At 39.0% G+C, this 20,077-nt stretch overlaps 1 protein-coding gene across 2 annotated transcripts; it reads left to right on the forward strand.

Moving 5' to 3' along the window:
- The first annotated feature begins 820 nt into the window (after nucleotides 1-820).
- On the forward strand, nucleotides 821-19,755 carry tmem161b (transmembrane protein 161B). Of its 2 annotated transcripts, XM_054773013.1 has the most exons (13): nucleotides 821-929; nucleotides 1,015-1,072; nucleotides 6,547-6,650; nucleotides 7,543-7,623; nucleotides 10,487-10,584; nucleotides 10,705-10,861; nucleotides 13,234-13,385; nucleotides 13,463-13,523; nucleotides 13,600-13,740; nucleotides 14,433-14,546; nucleotides 15,067-15,241; nucleotides 16,819-16,915; nucleotides 17,729-19,755. In XM_054773013.1, the coding sequence occupies exons 2-13, from the start codon at nucleotides 1,070-1,072 to the stop codon at nucleotides 18,007-18,009; spliced, it is 1,464 nt and encodes a 487-aa protein (XP_054628988.1). In that variant the 5' UTR covers nucleotides 821-929; nucleotides 1,015-1,069; the 3' UTR covers nucleotides 18,010-19,755. The 2 variants fall into 2 exon arrangements, with proteins under 2 accessions (XP_054628988.1, XP_054628987.1); XM_054773012.1 differs by having other exon boundaries at nucleotides 827-1,072; nucleotides 17,729-19,754.
- Nucleotides 19,756-20,077: the final 322 nt, after the last annotated feature.

A 20,077-nucleotide genomic window follows, 5' to 3' on the forward strand; every position in this document is an offset into this window, starting at 1 on the left:
CTTAACTTTGATCAGCTGATGAACAGCCTATTGCACTTTTAAAAGCTTGTTTGCAATAAATTGCTTGCTCAAAGTTTTTTTTTGTCTCACTCCCATTTCTTCTTTTTGCACTTTGAAACTCTACTTAGAACCTCCTTAAGATCCAACAGTGCAACATGTATTTTTATTTATTTGCATATTATTTTTTTAATTTATTTTTTGTAAAATGTAAATTTTTCAACTGTTCTTAAGCTGTTGATCAGGAGTGTACATAAATCATGAGTAAAATTGCCATAATTAACATAACTAAATAATAATCAATAAAGATGTAATCTAAATGTATTTATTATTTATTTGAGAACACTATTAATAGTCTTACAATTACCATTAAAATTATAATTAAAACACATCCATATTTTAATCAACATCTTTTAAAATCGTGTTCTTACTTTTACAGCTGTTACCAATCAAAAGCTACAGTGAAATTGCACACATTACACTTAGTACTTCTTAAATCTAATTTATGGTTGTATTTATTTATTTTTAAATTACCTCATACATTGTACTACATCGGTCATTGTATCTGTTTGAAAATGTGTGTCAATAAAGTAAATAAAAAAAATGTTTTCCGGTCTCTGGGGTCCTAAAAATCAAACATTTGGCCGGATTCTCGCCTGTTTAAAATGCTACAATGTTTGTGCTATATTTAAGCTATATTTTCATAATTATAAATCATGTTAATTTTAGTTTGAAGTTACCTTAATTTTAAATGTAATACACACACGAATATAGGCATGGTTAATGATAATATTGCCCTCTTTGTTTCAGGCATATCCGCGGACACAGTTTTACCCGGAGTTTCAGCGTGACCTCTACTGCAGTTGAAAATACTTGGTAGCGGAGCCGCAATCAATTGAATTGGGACGATGTAACCCCTCCGTGGCGGACAGGTGACATTTTGACTGAAAGCTCCATTTATTTTTTGTATACACGCTGCTAAAAGGGCTTATGTGCTCCTCGCCGTGTCGTCTCCAGCTCGGAGTGCTCAGTGTTGTCGGCGTTGAGCCTGTTTCAGGTGCACTGCATCAACATGGTGAGTGTGTGACAGCTAGCAATTATATATCTCTGTTTATTATTTCATCGTTTAAATAATAATTTAGTGCCACGGGATATTGTTATTCTTTCTGCCATTGCCTCGATGACGGATCAGGCTTTTGTTACGATGTTAGCAGAGCAACTAGCCTAGAGAGCCAAGCTCAGCTGATGCTCTTAGCTAGCTCACTCTGAGGTTTACCTGCATTTATTCTTTTGCTGTATTCGTTGCACTGCATGTACATTCTAATTACGCTGACTTACAAAGGTGTACCGGCAGTTCCCGGTGTTTTAGATCAGGGGTTTTGTGATGGTAAATTAGTAATAGTTGCATTGCTACCTGTTAGCATGTGAATTAGCTGGCAGCAGGATGCCTTTTAAGCAAGTTGAAGAGTCGTCATGTACCCGAATCTACTTAGTTTGACCTCTGGATGCCCTTAAACCACACTTTTTGAACGCACCCCATTTTGCGGTGTTTCGTTTGTATTTATTTTGCCGATCAAACATCTCAGTGAGTGTTGACTGTCAATGAGTAGTGTTTTTTTTTCCCAGATGGAAAAATTGGGTAGGGTGGATGTGTTTAGGTGGGCACGTTTGTTTTGTTCATGTTGCCACCACTTTCGAGCAAATTTGGCGTACTGGCTCGTTCGTGTTGATGGGGCTCACCTTGGTCATTACTAACGTTCTCACACAGAGGCTGTGGCATTTGCCTCTGCAGTCAACTTTTTTTCCTCCTAATTTCTGCATTACCTTGCATTGCTCCTTATAGGGCTCCACTCTTTTGCTGTGTATATGCTTGCGGCCCACCTCCCCCCACAAAGACAAGCGACTATATGACTGACGTCTCACGTCTCAAGCCCTTGTTCTATGACGATGACGTGCCGAGGTGCCGAACCAATGCCTGTTTGGAGGCGAGAGAGGAGGAAAGAGACACGCACGAACATGGCAATATATGGAGGCCGGCAAAATGACCAAGTTCATTTTCATTTATTGTGCCAATAATTTATTTATTTACTATCGCGAGACAAGTTTTTTTTTTCTGAACAAGAAATCTCTTCACGTTTTGATCACACAAGATCTCGTGTGACACCTTTTAGTTTTGGATGTGAATAGATAGAACAGGTGTATCTGTCTGGTAGGTGTATATTATGCCATGTTTACTGTCCGACATGATTGTTTGTGTTGCCACCATCTAAATTGCTGATGGAGGTGTTGTCCTTAATAAAGGAATTTCAACACAACCACATAAATAGTGGAGCACAACATGAGACAGTGGGCATGCTTATAGTATCAGTGTCGATTTTATTACACATACTTTGTAGTAAATGACCTACGGTACAGGCCCAAAGTTTGGACACACAACACAATTGATGGTCCCAATGCCATTAATAAGGCAAGAAATTCCACTAAGTAACCCCGACAAGGCGTTTCAGGTGACTACCTCATGAAGCTCATTGAACAGCAAGGGTTTGCAGCGCTATCAAACACCCCCCCCCCACCCCCCCCACCCCCCACCCCCAACACACACACACACAAAATACATAAAATATATGTTTGGTTTGGTTTGGTTTGGTTTAGTTTATTTGAACATGAAGGTTACAATGGAATACATCTCGTGAATCATTCTTTATTCTATGTCTAAAATATAAGACATATTTTGAGTTATTTCACACTTTTGTGTTCAGTGCATAATTCCAGGTGTTCATTCATAGTTTTGACAATCTACAATGCAAATAGTCATGAAAATAAAGAAAACACATTGAATGAGTAGGTGTGTCCAAACTTTTGGCTTGTACTGTACATTATATTAAAAAAAAAAAAAAAAAAAGGCAGCCTGGGTCACCTACAGTAAGTTGTGCTGCAGCGGCTAGGGTGTGGCAATTATGTCATTTGAGATGCCCAGTGACACACACAAACTAGGCCACTGAAAAATGATGTTTTGGGCATTTTCACACTGTACCAAAGTTTCGTATTACCTGTATTATTGAACGGCATCAGTTCAAATGTCACCTACATGGAAATGCAACTGCTGTTGACTTTTCAGGTTTTTTTTTTTTATCAACTAGGGACGTCCCGATTCGCATGTTTTGGCTTCTGATCAGATTTTTTTTTATAGACTTGCCGATCCGGTACCGATCCCTTTTTTTTTTTTTTTTTTTTTTTAATAATAATAATACGCTTTGGTTACAAACATGAATTTGTGGAATTGAGTATGGTTATGAAAATAGCTCCTCAAAGCATTACAAATAATGCAACCAAAGTATTGCTGAATTTACCTTTTTTTACTCTACAGCATGACCAACAATATTGTTTGGCTTTTGTAACAAACCACTGTGAGTCAGGTCCCTAATCCAATAAAAGTCCAGCCAATGAAAGATAAAATTGGACAAAATGGGAATGCAAAATACTTTTAGGGTAGGAGTAATCATTAGACATGGTTATAGATCCATTTGTGATGTGATTTAGAATATATATTTTTTTTATTTTTATCTCTTAGGGCCCTATGAAGTCCGTTTTATTTTTTCCCAAATTCAGTTTTAATGTTTTAGAATTCTGTTTTTTGCCTTTTCCACTTATTTTACCAGCATAGAGTGTGTGCTATTGGGGTTAGTGAATAAAATGTCCATGAATAAAACACACACAAACCGCAAGTTGATGGGACACTTTCAAAAATATCCCTCTGAATAGTCTCATTCATCCAGATCAGGTTTCAAAATAAGAGTCTCAGCATGAATATGGCTATTTCTTAATCAGTAGCGCCAAATCGATACGTGGAGGTCAACTTTATTGGCAAGTCGCCACAAAGAAATGCATGTGAGGGAAAACTGAGCTACCATGTGGTCCTGTGGTTTATGTAATAAATAAAATGAAATTAGTTTGACCTTTTTGAGCAGGAGGGGTGGGGCACACTCCTTACAGAATGGTAGGGGAAACACTGATGGGAATTACTTCTCCTGTGATGTGGTGCTATGTAGAAAATACAATTAATATAACATTAACTTGACCTTCTTAGTGAGGTGCGGAGGCACTGGATATTTTGTGGTCTGATGAAATACAGTAAAGTGTCATCTTTTAATTGTTTGACCAGCGAGAGGTGTTTAAACATACAGCAAAATTAGCAAAATAGTGGAAGCTTGACGCAATAAGAGCTTCCAATAAGAGCTTCATACGCCAAAAAAAATCCCACTGCCCATCTCCCACAGATTTCAATTGGTTGCCAGGTGCAGGGGGTCAAGCAGAGTGGTCCAGATAAGAGAGGCCATGCTGATTCAATTTCCCCTAGGTGTGAGATTCTTCTTGGAGAATGGTCAGCAGCACCCACCTGACATGAGGATGTGGGCTTTTGACCTATTTAACTTGACCGCAGCATTCACTGGAGTGAGGTGGGGTGGGGTGTTTTGAGCCAGAGATGTTATGTTTGGCCACCCGTCACCTCTGAGCAAAGATAATTGCCAAGTTATTGGCACGCTCCCTCCCCTCGGTGACTCTAGAAGAAGTATTGACTTTAGCTTTTGCAGCTTACACCACGCTGTGTGACGTGCATGAGCCCCGTGACCAATTTCAAATGTCGGCCTAGTGTGCTGGTCTGGACTGTCGTTCCCGTCCCGTTCTTCTGTCTTGGCCGTCACGGGTTTAAGGTAGTGGTTGGCCGGGACAATAATCGGGTGCCATTATTTGGAATTTTGACGTATGTCAGTATCTGCGTTTATTTAAATCCAACGGGCCAATCCCACAGCTACTACTAAGGTTACAGTGAGCAGCAGAATAATAGAAGAGCAGAGTAAACATTAGCGGCAGCTCTGCTAGCTCGTAGTACCTCCCAACATGTCTGTGAATTACTTGAAAGAAGGCTGCTGATAATGTCGACAGTCAAACAGTCCGTGAAAGTAAAAGCATGTGTGTGATTGAGAGAGTGTGCGTAAAAAAACTCAATTCGTTTGTTTTATTGGAGGGAAGCACGCCAAGGTGGAGGCTGCTGAGCGTACCCAGGGTTTCCACTACATGTAGTTGATTGTGGTGGTGCGCCACTACAAAATAAAAGCCGCCACATCTTTAAAAATTAGGGGTTTTTTTAAAAACTTGAAACAATTTTAAGTAATATATTGTATGAATGGATATATATGCTATGTAGATAAATATATAGCTTATTATTTACGCACATATTAACCACAGTTACTTTGAAAATGATTTAAAATATCATAAAAATGTTTCACTGCGCTTTATTTTGATTAACATGCACCGTAATCGCCTGTCTGCCTTGCTGGCACTTGCGCACGTGACCAGATACGCCACACATCTTGTGTTAACTTTCACTTTCACTTTCTTATTATCGGACGAATGAACAATAGCCCATAAAATGTGTAGTCAATTGACGACAGTTTGTCACATGCTAAGCCTATCTATGCCAGCGTGTGTGATTACTCATGTTTAAATCTCAGCCGACATTTTTGTTTCATGCCTGGCTGGCGGCATCTAGCTAGCTCATTTTTTTTTCATCATTACAACTTACTTTTTGAAAGTACCACTTAACAATCTTGCTCTCTTGTTATCATTTAGAATACTTATGGCTTGTTTTCAAAACCGAGTTGTGTGTCGAAGTTGTGCAACAGAAGCACGTCGTGTGTACAGCTTCAGGCAGTGATGCTATCATAGGGGTCTCCAACAAGTAGCTCTTATGCTAGCAGTAGCTCACAAGCTAATGTCAAGTAGTTCACCGAAGAAGATTGATTTGCTTCACCTCTTGGTATTTTTATAAGTGTTTGAGTCAAACACGACACCTGTATTTAATGACAAATGAGTACACTGAGTGGAGATGTGTTTTGTAAATAAAGTGCAACTTAAATGTTGGCAGTGCTCTCAGCAACACTGCCATTAAATCAGCAGTTTTGCAATGTTCTCGGTTCATGTTGCTAGTCTTTACTTCTTTACTTGCTAGCTCAGCTGACAGATAACAAACTATATACCATTTCAGAGCCGTTACTTGGAAGCACCATGAAACTGAACATACAGAAATAAAGAAATAAATGACTTACATAAGGTACAAGTAAATTTTCGGTGACATTCAACATAAACGAAATGCATTTAAACAAATGTGCTAGCTCCATGCTAACTTACATTGGAAATCCCTTATACATGCTGGCGATTATGGTGATATGGCGAACACCTCCAAATATGACAACCAATTAGACATTTAAATGTAAATAGAAGATGCATAAGGAACATAACATACTTTCAGGCACAGTTAGAATGCAGTCCTGTGGGAAACACTGGTATGTTTTGAGTCTTATTCAAGGTTGCTGTGCCTAATCGTTCACCAACATAAAGCAATACAGTATATACTGCTTCTCTCTTTGCCGGTGGTATGCTACCAAAACAAGACAAAGGAATCCTGTCTCACTTTATATGTGTGTAACTGCTTTATCTCAAACGTTATTACCATTTAAATGTCATTTAAACCTTTTCTTTTTTTCACAGGGTGTGATCGGAGTGCAGCTGGTGGTTACCATGGTAATGGCCAGTGTCATACAAAAAATCATACCTCATTATTCTTTCGCAAGATGGCTACTCTGCAGTGGCAGGTAATTCCCATTGTCATGCAGCTTTGTCTTTTGTAGGTTTTTTTGCAGTTTTATGTTTTCTCTTTACTTTATTGAAAAGAGTGGAGAGCAGCAGAGGTCAATGTGAGTAGAACATTTTGGATAGAAGAGGGACATTAATGATAAAAAATATAGAAATGTTGTATAGAAAGATTGCTGGGTGAAAATAAAAGTTGGCGTTATTTTGTTTTAGTGCCATGTGTTTTTGTTTTTTTTCAAGTAAACGGGATATTTGCTACACATTTAATAATTTATATATGTTTTATTTGATGAATGCTTTCACTTAGCAAGAGGTAAGTGATATTTCTGTAATAAATAAATAAATCCATAAGAAAAAAGTTCCACATGATGCATGAAGAGCAGGATTCTGAATCAGAGAACTGTGGCCTTTGAAATGATGGTGTTAAATGAGCCCCTATTTCCAGGACAGATTAGCTTGATATTGTAAAGCCTTTCACAAGTGCTTCTTAAATGTGTATCAGAGGAGCTGTAAAGAAGGACTTTAGAAGCACTTTTGCTATTTGGAAGGGTTCATCATGAAGTTGAGAGCTGCTTTAAATGCTGGGAGTCACATTTGTAGAATCAAGACATGATACGCTTTGCATTGAAGAGCAATTTTCAATATTCATGTTGCTTATTTTTAAATCAAGGGCATCACACGAGAGAGTAAGCAATGCCCAGGACATATTACTGACTATTCCCAACCTCATAGCAAGCATTTATTTTATGGTGACGTGGTTGCTCAGGCAAGCAATAAAATATCTTTCAGGAGGGATTTTTTTGATAATCAGTTTGGAAGTAGAATTCTGATTCAGCTGATTCATTGTGCATCTATTCCATACTCACCTTTCCCACTTTCCTCATGGTTTGCTAGTCTACAGTGGTATCAGCACCCTACGGAAGATGAGCTGAGGAACCTCGCTGGGAAACAGAAAGGACTGAAGAGGAAAGACAGGTATGTGTGTATGAAGACGAGCTGCAGTGTGATCCCAGGGTGAGACTACAGAAGCTAACCCTTTGATACCAGAGAGACGAGATACAGTATATGAGGATAGCTGGACACTATAATGTTGGCACTGATGCCTTTCCATGGTTGTATATTGTATAGTGCAGGAGATCCCCGCTTTTTGCGACTCAGGCAGGATGAGTATATTTTCACTGTGTTGCGTTTTACTGCTTTAACGTAAGGACCATTTTACATTGCCCACTGACGACGTGCAGGTTCTTAGTGGAAAAAAGACGCGGCACGTTTACCTTGCACCCAGCACATATCAACCGTCAATTGCCATTCTACACACACACACACACACACACACACACACAACACAAAATAAGAGTGCTTTGTCACTTTTGTCTAATTGTGTAAACAAAATAAGGGTGTCATTAAAATATCTTACATTAATAACGCACTTGGAATTACATCTGAGACATCTGTGTCACTAACCCAGATAGCACACACTCCGTGCTGGTAAAATAAGTGGAAAAGGTAAAAAACTAAAATTAAAAAAAATAAAATGGAGAAAACGGAATTTGTGAAAAAATAAAATGGATTTCATAAGAGAGTTTGTTAAAAAAAATCTTATTCTAAATCACACCACAAATTGATCTGTACAGTAACCATGTCAAATGATTAGCCCTACCCCAAAACTATTTTGCTCGCCCATTTTGTCCAATTTGATCTTTTATTGGATATTTTATTGGATTAGGGACCTGACTCTCAGAGGTTTGTTACAAAAGCCACACAATATTATTGGTCGTGCTGTGCAATCCCACATTCATGTTTGTAGCAAAAGCTTATCATTATTCAAAAAACAAACAAAAAAAAGAAAAAAGATGGGATCAGCAAGACTGAAAAAATTGGATCGGAAGCCAAAAAACGTGCATCAGCACATCCCTAGCCACCACCACATTTGACTGTTAGTCTGATATTGTTTTTATGAAATGCGGCGTTACTTTTACGCCACATGTAATCGGACACACATCTTACCAAAAGTTCATCTTTTGCCTTGTCAGAGCACAGAGTATTTTCCCAAAAGTCTTTGGGATCATGAAGATGTTTTCTGGCAAAATTGAAATGAGCCTTGATGTTCTTTTTTGTTCAGCAGTGGTTTTCCGTTTTTGCCAGTTGTCTTTCTTATGGTGGAGTCATGAGCACTGACCTTAACTGAGGGATTGAGGCCTGCAGTTCTTTGGATGTTGTTGTGGGGTCTTTTGTGACCTCATGAATGGGTCGCCTTAGGGTAATTTTGGTTGGCCGGCCACTCCTGGGAAGGTAATAATGGCTTTCACTGTGGTTCGCCGGCGTCCCAAAGCTTTAGAAATGGCTTTATAACCTTTTCCAGACTAACAGATCTCAATTAATCTCGGTTAAATTATGTAAATTATGTTTTAACTGAAACATTTAAGTATGACAGACATGCAAAAAAAAAAAAAAAATCAGGAATGAGGCAACACTTTTTGACATCACCGTATGTCCATCCATATAATATATTACTTTAACATTGTTTTCACGTAAAAAAACCCCAAAAAACTTCATTTCCACAGTGTGGCGTCTGTTATTTTCCCGTGGCGGTGCACCACGATCCAACATGTAGCGGAAACCCTGATTTGAAGAAAGAAAATATTGACTCCTGACACACAAAATTTTTAAAATTGCCACAAACAGAGACCACATATTGAGGATCTCTGTTCTAGATTTTAAGAAAGTTACTATTTGTGAAGTACAGTAGGTGGATGTTGAACACATGAATTTAGTGCAGTTCCTTGTGTGCTCTTGCTAATATAAATTGAAGAAGCAACTGAAAGTTAATCCTAAAACGTGGGGAGGGGAAGGAGGGTTGAATCTGCTCCAGAATAGTCTCTTTCTCCGGCCCTGTATGAGGCAGGCCGGTGTTCTCCTGCACCACATGTTCGGTAATCCCTTGAAGAAAAAGATGGACCACTGTCTTTTTGCCAGCTCGTGCCATGCAGCTCCGTTTCCTTTGTTCACTTGCTGACTCCCTCAGTGAGGGGTGAAGCTGAGCCCCTTTTCTTGCTGTCAGGTGCCTCTGAGATGAAATCTGTCTGTGGCATGTTTTGGCCTGAGAGTCTTACAGTGGCATTGTCCTGTAAATATAGAGCACACACACAGGGCTGAACAAACAAAGGGCAGAACTGAGGAGGCCCGTCAGACTGTTCCTCATACTCGCAGAGTAGCTCTCCATTACCTGCTGTGAGTGACTTAGTTCTGCCTATTGACTGCTCCCTCTGCTCTGTAAAAGTAAAAATAATAGTACAGTTCAACTGTTCCTACCATAGTGACCTTTTCACAGGTAGACTGTATCTTGGAAATGTGTTTTCAATTGGAAAGTGTTCGGTTATGTGATAGCTATACCATTTATGACAATGACAGCTCAACAATACCGCTGATATAGAAACAGTAGATCAGAGAAAGTCTTCCATCCCATCAAAATATGTTTGGAACAGATCTAAACATGGGCTGAAAATTGTATGTCATTCTTAAATTTGAACAGTTATTGCATCTTTTGTCATAGATGGTGTACGTACGATAGGCCTGCAAGGTGTTTCTGTTATTTTGGTTACTTCATTTTGCAAAATACTTGCAATAAACAATACACAGCAGGATGTAGCACAGTTTGCACATGACAGCCACAAAATAACGTTATTTTAAATTAGAATTACTGCATTTTAACCCAATCCTTTTATGATGAATGCAAAATTCATAATATGTTGGTTGTGTATTATATATTGAATGAAAAGAATAATCTGTTGAATATAGAGTTAGATTTTTTTCTCATGCCATGTCTTCTTGACACCAGGAAGTACAATGGTCACATAGACAACAAGCCACTAACTGTACCCAAGGACATCGATCTACAGCTGGAGACAAAATGCATTACTGAAGTCGACACATTAGGTATAAACACATTTTCTGAAGGTTTATCCAACAACCTCACTTTAATAAGCATATTTTGGTTGTGCCATCCAAATGTAGATGTGGTTTGAAAAACTCGATTCTATTCTTTTGTGCCCCCAGCATTGCACTACTTCCCCGAGTTCCAGTGGTTGGTTGATTTCACAGTAGCGGCGACTGTGGTCTATCTCATAACGGAGCTGTACTACAGTGTGGGTCAGCCCTCAGGAGAGATGAACATCAGTGTGGTCTGGTGCCTGTTAGTGCTGGCCTTTGTCATGTATCCTTGAATCGCTCTTTACTCTAAGCCTCGTCAAATGTTCTCTCAATTGACAACATGCATGGTGGATGCTGTGTTTCAATAGCATGGAAACCAAAAAGCCTTTTGAAATAATCCTTTTCATACCTTCCGAGATGCTTTCAAAAAGACTCTAGAAGTTCACTTTTAAAAGCAGTCCCTGTATTTGCTTTTCGGACATTTCCTGTAAAAAAAAAAAAAAAACAGCCATGACAGCCCTATGACAGCGCTGAATAATAGGTTTCAAGATATGTTACAAGTTCAGGTGGATGGCGCTAGCTGCACAAGCTACTGTATGCGACTAGTCGGCAGATGCTTTGTAATTCGGCAATATTTGTTGCCAGGAAGAGAGATGCATCCCTGCCTAGTGGTATGGAAAAGCATTGTCTATATATATAAAAAGAAACTCAATTACTGCACAATCATGCTGAAATTTTTATTTTTTATTTTTTATTTTTTTTATTTTTTTTTTGCTTCTCATTCCATTTTAACACAGAAATGATGCTGTTGACTGAAGCGGACTGTGTTGCTGTTTCATTTTTATGTTTTATTGAAATGTGTGTTTTGAAGAGATTGAAGGAAAACTCTCTGAAGCAACTAGCTAACTCTGTACTAGGGGTGTCCCGGTCCGATACTGATAATGGCTATTGGGCCGATATCAGCAAGAAAATTGTTACATCAGCCTGCATCTACAATCGCCGATACAAACAGTCAATTCTAGACTCCGCACTAGCAAGTCTATCTATAGCCCAGTGGTTCTCAAATTATTTTCTGTCATTCGGGAACACGCTGTTTTTGTGATCACGTGGGCTCTAACATGTTTAGCAAGGAGTAGGAGAGATGTCGGTCGTGTTTATTTTTTGTTCAAGTCTGAAAACGACCGACATGATTCATTCAGTTGTGTTCTCTTTTCTACAGGGGTCCCATATCAAAACTTAGTTTCAAGTACTCTTTTCTAACATTCCACACTACAAAATAAGTAATAAAAGTATGTATGATTTGTGCTGATATCTGATTGATATCGGTATTGGCCGATATTCAAGTCTGCAATAACGGTATCGGATCGGACATGAAAAAGCTGTATCGGGACACCCCTACTACTCTGTACTCCTTCGTCATTGTGTGTAAAAGCCGAAATGTGGTATTGGGGGAGAAAAAAAACATTCCCACTGGTTTGCATCTGGTTTTTGAAGCATTTTGCGTTTAAGCAAATGGACATTACACGTGCTTTCACCTGCAATTACATTTCCATTGCTTTCACTTACAACCATTCTGTAGTAAATGCCACATGTTAGAGTGGCCAATTCATTTCAGCATGATTGTGTAGACCTAAACAGCAGCAGAGGCTCTAAAATGACTTGGAGCTCTCCTACTAGGTTTGACTGCCAGCAGCTTTATGGTCCACGGCTCCCTGCTATTTTGCTATGCTGAATGATGGTCTAATAATATGCATTATCCTTGCTGCCAACCATAGGAATCAATCTTTTCCAGTGCTCCTGGTCAACCTTGGCTCGCCGCGGTCAGATTGTGTGTCATTTCCTGGCTACGTCAGACCTAATTTTCCCGGTGCAACACCTGACATGCTCACTGGGAAAAGATAGACCAGGGAGCAGATGACATGTGACTATGAATATGAGGGAACGTGTTTTTTCAATAGATGGGCTAATGGAGCACTTGATTTCAGTTTTCCCAGTTCATGTATGATTACAATGTTTAAGACACTCTGGACCAGTTCTACATCGCTCTAAAATATAACCACATAAAACAACTCTTCCATATGACTGTCTATACAAATTTTAAATTATTATATCCCGCTTGGGAGAAATCGGTGTTGGAGAGATATTTTGTGTGCAGAATACAATTCATCGTATTACTTTGATCAAGTTTTTTGTAACTGTGCAGTAGATATCAATATAAACCAGGTATTGTATCTTTCTTTCTAACCTTACTGTCAAATCTGAATGTAAGCTGCTTATGGTACATATACACTACCATAAAAAAAATTGAGGATGCCCATTGCAATACATTGTGGGCATCTACGACCGTGCTTGTCTAGTGATCTTTGTAAACACAGACCTTCTGATATCGCTCTTCTATTTGAGCTGAGATTATGCAGGTGTATATGAATACATTAGGTTTATCCTTTTGCAGCTCAAGTACATCATGGCTTTAAAATCTCATAAATTCTGGATGACACTTGTCTGGTGTGGTAAGACGATGTAAATAAAAATACTCGACTTAACGGGAGCGTTAACTTTGTGTTGTGCTTCACAAAGATATCCACCAAAGCAATTCTTTATCGGACAGATGTGTGTTCCTCTTGGGACAATTTTCCTTGACTGTGTCCCTTTCAGCAAGACCCTCTTCTCTCTGACGGCCCACTACTTTAAGCTAGAAGAAGGAGGCGAGCGCTCCCTGTGCATTACATTTGGCTTCTTCTTCTTTGTCAAAGCCATGGCCATTCTCATTGTTACTGAAAACTATCTGGAGTTTGGTTTGGAGACTGGTGAGTGTTTGGATGCCTCTTTTCAATGTCCAACTAAACTTTTACAAGTTGTAATGTATTTTGTTCTTCATTTGAAGGTTTTACAAACTTTTCTGATAGTGCTCTACAGTTCCTGGAACACCAGGGCTTGGAGTCGCAGTAAGGGTGATTTCAGACATGTTTATTTTACCTTTCGACATTCATGATTCATTCAGTTGTGTTCTCTTTTCTACAGGGGTCCCATATCAAAACTTACTTTCAAGCTAATATTAGCCTTTCTATGTGCCCTGATTGGAGCCTTTTTAACCTTCCCGGGACTGCGATTGGCTCAGATGCACCTCGACGCCCTCAATGTGACCACAGCCAAATTTACACAGTGAGGCTCTATTTTATCGTTATTTTATGGTGTGCATTACTATCTAGTAGGGTTTCCACGAGACACTCCGCTAACGAGACCAGACGAACACGAGGTTGGGTCTATAAGGATGAGATGAGATTTTAGCATTACTTTTAAGAAAAGTACAATTTAAAAAAAAAAAGTCAAAATATGACAATATATTGCAATCTACTGATTTCATTTCTACTATGTTACACTCTTCTGTACTCTGTTTGTATGTTACCAGCCCTGCCTCCACCCACTGAGACAAAGAGACTATATGACTGACAAAAGGGATCACTTTATTCATGCCGTTGTTCTATGGAACAAACGCGGCAACTAATGCACAGAGTGAACCCCTTTCTTGCCTGTCTGTAGGCGAGACTAGGGAAAACGGATACACATGCGCATGGCAATATATTGTGGCCGGTAAAATTGAGGTCATTTTTATTTATTGTGTGATTAATTAGACACCCCTACTATCTAGCTAATGCTTATACTGTAGGTCATTGTGGAAACAGTGTAACATTTGATAAATGTTACTACTGTAACTTCCGTCATACTGTAGTTGTGTATATTACATACAGTTGAGTGCCATATGTATGTAAATACTGTACATGCATGTCATGTTTGTCTAATTTAATTATTTTTAAACAGTTATCTCCTTTGTTTTGTTTTCTGGTTCTGTGTAGGACTTTGCTTCATATCAACTTCCTTTCTCCGCTCATCATGGTCCTGCTGTGGGTGAAGCCCATTACCAAGGACTACATAATGAACCCCACCCTTGGAAAGGACAGCTTGCCTTTGTAAGTCATCTGCATCCCGATTTGTTCAGTTTATCCACACAGCGGCTAGAGACTGTCTTCTTTAAAGGCAAACATAATTGGAACTGTCCTACAATCTTCTCAGGAATTTGTAGTGACTGTTCATTGTCTCTGTCCGTGGGGTTGAGGCCAGGGCTCTCAAGTCCATACTGGGGAACAGTCATGCTGGAACAGAAAAGGTCCTTCCCCAAACTTTTCCCACCCAGTCGGAAGCCAATATTCATCCAAAATCTTTTGCTAAGAATTTAATATGCATACTGAGGGTTCTACCCCAACGCCTGATTGACTACCTGTCCCAAGACATTTTTCTGTGTAGTTCCTGAGACTTAAGAGGGACTCTACACTAAAAAAAAATTCCCTTTACAAATTGCTCGAACTATATTTCCCTTGCGGCACACAGTCCACATGATGGAGTGATGTAGCAGTTAAAAAGAAAAGCTGCCATCCGTTCACCTCATTCTTCCGGTGTGACTCACCGCTGTCTCCCACTTGTCCATATCAGGATGGCTGAGCAGACGTACGACACACTGCGGTTATGGACCATCATACTGATGTGTGCGCTGCGGCTCGCGATGATGAGGCATCATTTGCAGGCCTACCTCAACCTGGCTCAGAAGGGCGTGGAGCAGATGAAAAAGGAGGCAGGACGAATAAGTATCGTCGACCTGCAGAAGATGGTAATTGATATCATTTGCATCATAATCCTCATTGTATCTTCCATATATGATTGTCATGTCAGCCTTTCTCAGGCTTTGCAGCAGTGGAAATGTTTACCATCAGACATCGGCCCCTCATTACAAGCAAATATGGAAACTTTGAAGACGCAATTTTCATTTTGGAGCAAAGCACACCAAATAGACATTTTCTTAGGTGATAATAATGCGTTAACGGCGGTAACTAATTTGTTTAATTATGTTAAATTTTAACGCTTGCGCATCTTGGCAAGCCACACCTCTCTGTTATGACGGCAGACAGTCACAGTGTAGCGTCACCATAGTCACACGGAATGTGATGCTCTTTTATAACTCACTTCAGGGGAGAATAAAGTTGTAAATTTACTAACTTTATGTTACAGGCATTGCCTAAGACAGCTGGGCAAAGGGTGACCTTATGTGACCTTTGGCCTTGGTCAAAGTTTATAATTGGCTTTTTTTTCTTGTAAATTTATGACTTTTTTTCTCGTAAATTTACGACTTTATTCTGGTAAATGTACTACTATTCTCATTATCTCAGTTTTTTTTTTCCCCCCAACGAATTGTCGGCCATTTCAGAGTCACACTGCTAGCGATCAAACAATTATGTAAATTTGGCAAGCTGAACACATTCTGTACTGCACAGGAAGACAGGAGGAGTGATTGACAATGGTCTACAGTCCCTTAGCCAATTTGGATGCAGAACACAATGCGTGGGTTCTCCCTGGTTTCTCCCTTAGCAAATCAGGACGCAGAACAGAATGCAAAAATTTAAGAGGTATCAAGTTGAAATATTAAAGAAAAAATATTTATTCTCTTTAAAGTTGAAATATGAAAGAGGCTTTCATATTACGCGACGTTTCACGACGTTTGGAAATTAGGTTGGCGGAAAAAGTTAGAATGACAAAAGTTAGAATGACAATAAAGGGAATTAAGTCCAAATATAGTGGTGATAAAGTTATAATATTCAGACCAAGAATAATTCACAAGAAGAAATTTGAATTATTTGTTAATTTAAAAAATGGAAAAACTAATATGCTGTGTCACCTGTAACACAAAGGTGAGATGCAGGCTCTTTTTTTCTTTAAATAGATATCACGTCTTTGCATATCAACATGGGTTGGTTTACAAAATGTAAGATATCTAAGTGGCCCCCGCATCCTTTGATTTTTCAGTAAGCGGCCCTCAGTGGAAAACGTTTGGACACCCCTGGTTTATTCTGACATGAAAACATCAACAGCTGTGCAATTCCAACGCCATATATGAATCTCTTTGTAAATTGTTATTGCTAATTTCCTAATTTCCGTTCTAGCAGTGATATGGTGATATTATACAAGTGATATAATGGTCATTGCCAGAATCCGATATTGAGTATTGCTGAAATGTATTTATTTTTATTTTTTAAACTTATAATGTAAGTAACCACAACATTTTAAATATATATTATGCAGTATGTATATACCAGATGGGATTTTTTTCACTTTATTCGTTCACACATTGAAATGATTGTTTTCTTGATTCCTCATGCCGATTGTATTTTTGTCTTGTCTACTGTCTTCCAGGTTGCACGTGTTTTTTACTACTTGTGTGTTATCGCACTCCAGTATGTGGCACCACTCGTGATGCTGCTGCATACAACATTGCTGCTAAAAACATTAGGTGAGCCTCTCCCTTGATCGTTGTCCTAGTAACTCATCAGACACATGTACAGTTTAATCAATCCAATACAATACACTGCTTTGCGTGTGAATGCAGCCAAAATGGCAAACACGGATTGGGTGGAGAACTGTCAAGTCATGCATGACGCATACCAAAGAAATATCTAATATGCTCACTTGTGGCTATGAGCCATATAGGGTTGAATTTAGAGCAATATTAAGGACTATGAGCTATGATCTTTTTATTTTTGCAAGAAATGTCCAATATTTTGGATTCACCCAAGAGGTACATATTGTTTCGTTCAACTGAATTTTACTAAATACGAAATAGGATTTTGCACAATTAATACTTTTGGAATGACCACTATTTATTTATATATGGATCAGATTGCAATTTAGTTTTTTTGTATCAGTGCTTGCGATCTCCAAGTGGGTCAAAAAGGGTGTGTCTTTCTTTCATTTTAATTTATCTATGACATTTTTTCTCCCCGTTTTAATGCCATTCATAAGTCAGTTTCACTTGAGCTGACCTTATTATTTGAACCTTATTGGTTAGTTGTCGAGATGGGCATAATAATGGCATAAATATTGGTTGTGTTTGAAATGGATTCTTGCTAAAACACATCTTAAGGCAATTGCCGGGAATAGTGGGGCTCTACTGTATTGTACTTTTTTTAAATGACCTTTGTGCTCAGTGACCATTGTGAGTCAGCCAGTCCAAAAGGCATCAACAGAGAGATGTAGCACTATCTTAGCTTGGGCTGGTGAGTGGGCAATAGAGGCCCATTTGTAATGTGTCTGTGTGTGTTCTCAGGTGGGCACTCGTGGGGGTTCTATCTTGAAGAAGAAGAGCTGCCCTGCACCTATCAGATGGACTCTGCACTGGGGGAAGCACCGATAGCACCCCCCGTGGTGGAGGCCGGAGCGCGGGCATCAGTAGCCCAACTATCAGTGGCCCTCGGGGGTCTGAAGACCGTCTTTAGTCCCTTGCTGTTCCGAGGCCTCTTCTCTTTCTTCACGTGGTGGATCGCCGCTTGCCTCTTCTCCACCTCCCTCTTCGGCCTCTTCTACCACCAATATCTCATGGCGGCGTAGGCCAGGCACCTTGCCACAGTGACAGACCATATCATCAGAACTCCTGCTTCAACTTCCAGTGCTTCCTTCACAGATGAACTCTGTGTTTTTACATTAACATCTTTTTAGTCACTTTCACACAACATTTCTTACAATTGATAACAATCATGACTGGGAGAACAATGGACTGAATCTGACTTTCTGGTCAGATACTGTATCTCATACGCGGGGCACAGTTCACGCTTACATGTGGCACGCATCAGTTTTTCGAGGTAAAATGTTTGTTTTTTTTAAATAACTGTTCCACAGTTATTCACATGACAATATTACCGAATTTGGAGGTTTATGGAGATTACTAAGTTGTACATGGGCAAGTGCTATGAGGCTGAAGTGTTAAAAAGTCTTAAAAAGACATGCAGCCTCTTTTTGTCTCAGAGGAAGGAGGAGGGCCTAGCTGTCCGGCTGGAGGACCAACCAATCAGCTGAGCAGGGTAGGTGCGAGTGTGTGTGTATGTGTATGTGTGTGTGTAGAGGCACAGCCGTGACTGAGGAATGACACTTGACTTGGTTCAGAGATTGTTAGAATACGTGAAGTTGTAGATGTTCCAGTAGATGTGGAACATGCAGAGTTTTACCTGAGCCATTCCGAAACGAGAGTGCTGAGCTCTTTCCAAGCAGCTGTGACTATTTGAAAAAAAAAAAAAAAAAAGGGAGGGGGCGGCGCTCTCGTCCGCTGTGTTGCACCGTCTCCCTGCTGAAGCTCGGCGTGCGATCAGCTACTGTTGAAGAGGAAATGCCTTTTATTTTGTTTTTTTTTCCTTTACTTGTAATTCAAATCACTTATTTTTATTTGAGTTTTTCTTAGAAATCAAATGTATTTCAGCAATGGTGCCAAGTGTTCTCGTGTTCCAAGTCCACACCTTAAGGGCCTTTTCACTCTCATGAAGAAGTCGTCTCTTGATACCTGTGTGTGTGTGTGTGTGTGTGTGTGTGTGTGTGTGTGTGTGCATGCGCACAGTAAGACTGAATTGTAACTTTTTACTGAGTGCGCACAAGAAGCTAATACAAATGTCCAGACCTTTCAACAAAGTAGGCCACAAGGTGCAACACTATATTTATGCCGTTTTATTTTCTTATTCCGTTTATGTCTTGGAATTTTACGAGTTTTACCGCAGGAGACACGCATCATATCAAAACTTCTGTTTTACACAGTGGGGAACTAATTAATGAATGTATCAATCTTGCCTAATTTCAAGATTTGTTTCATGAAACTGATTTTATATTTGTGATTTTTTTTTCTTTTTGAACTTCCCCACACTTCCTCTTCTGCCATTCTGCTAAAGAAACAATTGCATTTATCCTAATGACTATTTTTGTTAGTATTTATAAAACATGTCTAGGCCTGTAAACATTTCTAATTTTAACATAAGATGTTTTATTTTTGGTGTCAGCGTGCATGGTGACTTGAATCAGTTTTGTACATGTTTTGACCATTTTAATCTTTTTTTTTTTTTTTTTTTTTTTTCTTCCTTTAGTGTGGGCTGTTCAGTTGGGAAGTAGCTGGGATACTTTCGGAATTCAGTTTTCTTCAGTTCGGTACCACTGAAAGTGTTTGTTGTATTCAGTTTCATGGATTCACAGAGTAATGTACACATGTTGTTCCTCCATGTATTTATTTTTGCTTCAGAATTTGTCTTTTAATAAATTATGTTCTTTAATTTGGGAATATGGTTTAATGCTTCACATTTGAGTATGACTACCTCACATAAAAATAGAATTCTACCTTTGAAAAAAGTGACCAAAACATGCAAAAATTGCTGTAAAAATGTCTCCCCCGCCCACACACACACACACACACACACTTAAAACGAGTCAGTCTTTTAAAACTACTTCAGCATGAAGCACACATAAATATAATTATTAAAATGTATTTATAAAATGTATTCCCATAATATAATTTTTTCCCCAACCTAATTTTCCAAAAATGACAACTTTGTTTTTATTTTTCTCATAAAATTCCGACTTAAAAAACAACTTTTTTTTTTCTATTATAGTTCACCACTATTTTACTCAGACATTTAACCACATA

Source organism: Dunckerocampus dactyliophorus, chromosome 4 (genome assembly GCF_027744805.1).
Source record: "Dunckerocampus dactyliophorus isolate RoL2022-P2 chromosome 4, RoL_Ddac_1.1, whole genome shotgun sequence".
Classification (NCBI taxonomy): domain Eukaryota; kingdom Metazoa; phylum Chordata; class Actinopteri; order Syngnathiformes; family Syngnathidae; genus Dunckerocampus; species Dunckerocampus dactyliophorus.